The sequence below is a fragment of the Paroedura picta genome, chromosome 1 (genome assembly GCF_049243985.1).
Source record: "Paroedura picta isolate Pp20150507F chromosome 1, Ppicta_v3.0, whole genome shotgun sequence".
Classification (NCBI taxonomy): Eukaryota; Metazoa; Chordata; class Lepidosauria; order Squamata; family Gekkonidae; genus Paroedura; species Paroedura picta.
The window spans coordinates 4,123,021-4,124,785 of NC_135369.1; the positions used below are offsets into that span (position 1 = coordinate 4,123,021).

The 1,765-nt window shown below is 49.7% G+C and overlaps 1 protein-coding gene across 1 annotated transcript in view; it reads right to left on the reverse strand.

The window, feature by feature from the left end:
* Positions 1-101, reverse strand: part of LOC143844785 (methanethiol oxidase-like) — a 12,311-nt gene extending 12,210 nt beyond the window's left edge. The window contains exon 1 of the mRNA XM_077352845.1: positions 50-101. Coding sequence (XP_077208960.1) covers positions 50-56 — 7 coding nt within the window. The 5' untranslated portion in view covers positions 57-101. The remainder of the gene's footprint in view (positions 1-49) is intronic.
* Between the last annotated feature and the right edge of the window lie 1,664 nt (positions 102-1,765).

A 1,765-nucleotide genomic window follows, 5' to 3' on the forward strand; every position in this document is an offset into this window, starting at 1 on the left:
GCCTGTATGGCCCCTTCCAACTCTACGATTCTATGATTCTATGACTTACCTTTCATGGCATCCAGAGGTGTTGCATACCCAGGCCCAGTTCCACAGCTACAGTCCCCTGTGCCAGGGGAAAAGGGAGAGAGACTCATATTATTACCAAAACAGCATAAGAAGAGAGAAGAACTTGCAGGATCTTGGCTCTGGGATTCATAGGTTTAGTGCCTTGGAATATGGAGGTGTGGTGAAGGACCACAGTGGTCTTTCTCATCACCTCTAGCCTTTCAACTGGATATGCTACCAGAGATTGAACCTGGCTCTGCCACTCAGACATGGCTCATTTCCAGCAAAGTCTCTCTCTCTCTCTCTCCCCACCCTCACTGAGACCTTCTTAGAGACCCCTGAAGAACAGAGAAAACTGGGCTATCCAACCCAACCCTTCTTCTCCACGGACCCTCTCATACCTTTACTGGACTTCTGTGGTACTGATCCCTTCCCTGTCTGGAATCCTGTCCCCGTCTCCTGTTTTACAGACATCTCTGCAGTCTGGGCTGGTCCGTTTGGCAGTCGAAAGATGCTCGGTGTCATTTGCCCAAACCCGAAGGAGTCTTATATACAGACTGATGTGGGAGGAGCAAGAGAGAAGGTGTGGTGGAGGGGTGGTCTGTTTCCCCACCCTCCATCCACCCCCAGGGGGAAAAAAAGTTGATGTGCCGTCCTGAGATAAGAAACTGAGATAATCAACCTCTTCCCCTTTTTGGAGAAGATCTAAAGAATAGGAAGATTTACATTCTGGCCAGTCAAGTTTTCCCCTTCTTAAAGCACCAGGGGATGGTGCTGTAGGCATCGCAGGGAGGTGAACCAGCCTCTATGATTCTATTCTTCGTAGTAACAGCCAGCTTTGATGGTAGAGTTGATGCCCTCCTGGTGCAGTGGGGTGGTGGTGGGTGCCCAGTTTCAGATCCCAGTCTGCAGTGGTGCTGAGTGTCATGAACCAGGCAGAAGATCAGAAATGAAGAGTGGGGCCATGTACTGCTACTATAAAAACTGATTTCTACAAACACTTCTACCAATCAATTGTAAAAACAACCTTTGGAGGGGCATGGGAGACTGGGCTAGCTGCAGGTCACCAGTTTTCTTTCCTTCAAACACTCAGAAAAAAACATTCTACTGTGACCAATATCTAGCATGTGAAACTACTTGTTGTTATTGTTAGGTGCGTAGTCATGTCCGACCCATCGCGACCCCCTGGACAATGATCCTCCAGGCCTTCCTGTCCTCTACCATTCCCCAGAGTCCATTTAAGTTTGCACCTACTGCTTCTGTGACTCCATCCAGCCACCTCATTCTCTGTCATCCCCTTGTTTTGCCCTTGATCGCTCCCAGCATTAGGCTCTTCTCCAGGGAGTCCTTCCTTCTCAAGAGCTGGCCAAAGTATTTGAGTTTCATCTTCAGGATCTGGCCTTCTAAGGAGCAGTCAGGGCTTGTCTCCTCTAGGACAGACCAGTTTGTTCGCCTTGCAGTCCAAGGTACCCCATGGACCATGATCCTCCAGGCCTTCCTGTCCTCTCCCATTCCCCGGAGTCCATTTAAGTTTGCACCGACTGCTTCAGTGACTCCATCCAGCCACCTCATTCTCTGTCGTCCCCTTCTTCTTTTGCCCTCGATCGCTCCCAGCATTAGGCTCTTCTCCAGGGAGTCCTTCCTTCTCACGAGGTGGCCAAAGTCTTTGAGTGAAACTACTAGGGAGTGGGAAATAGCTGGGTTTGAGATTCTCTGC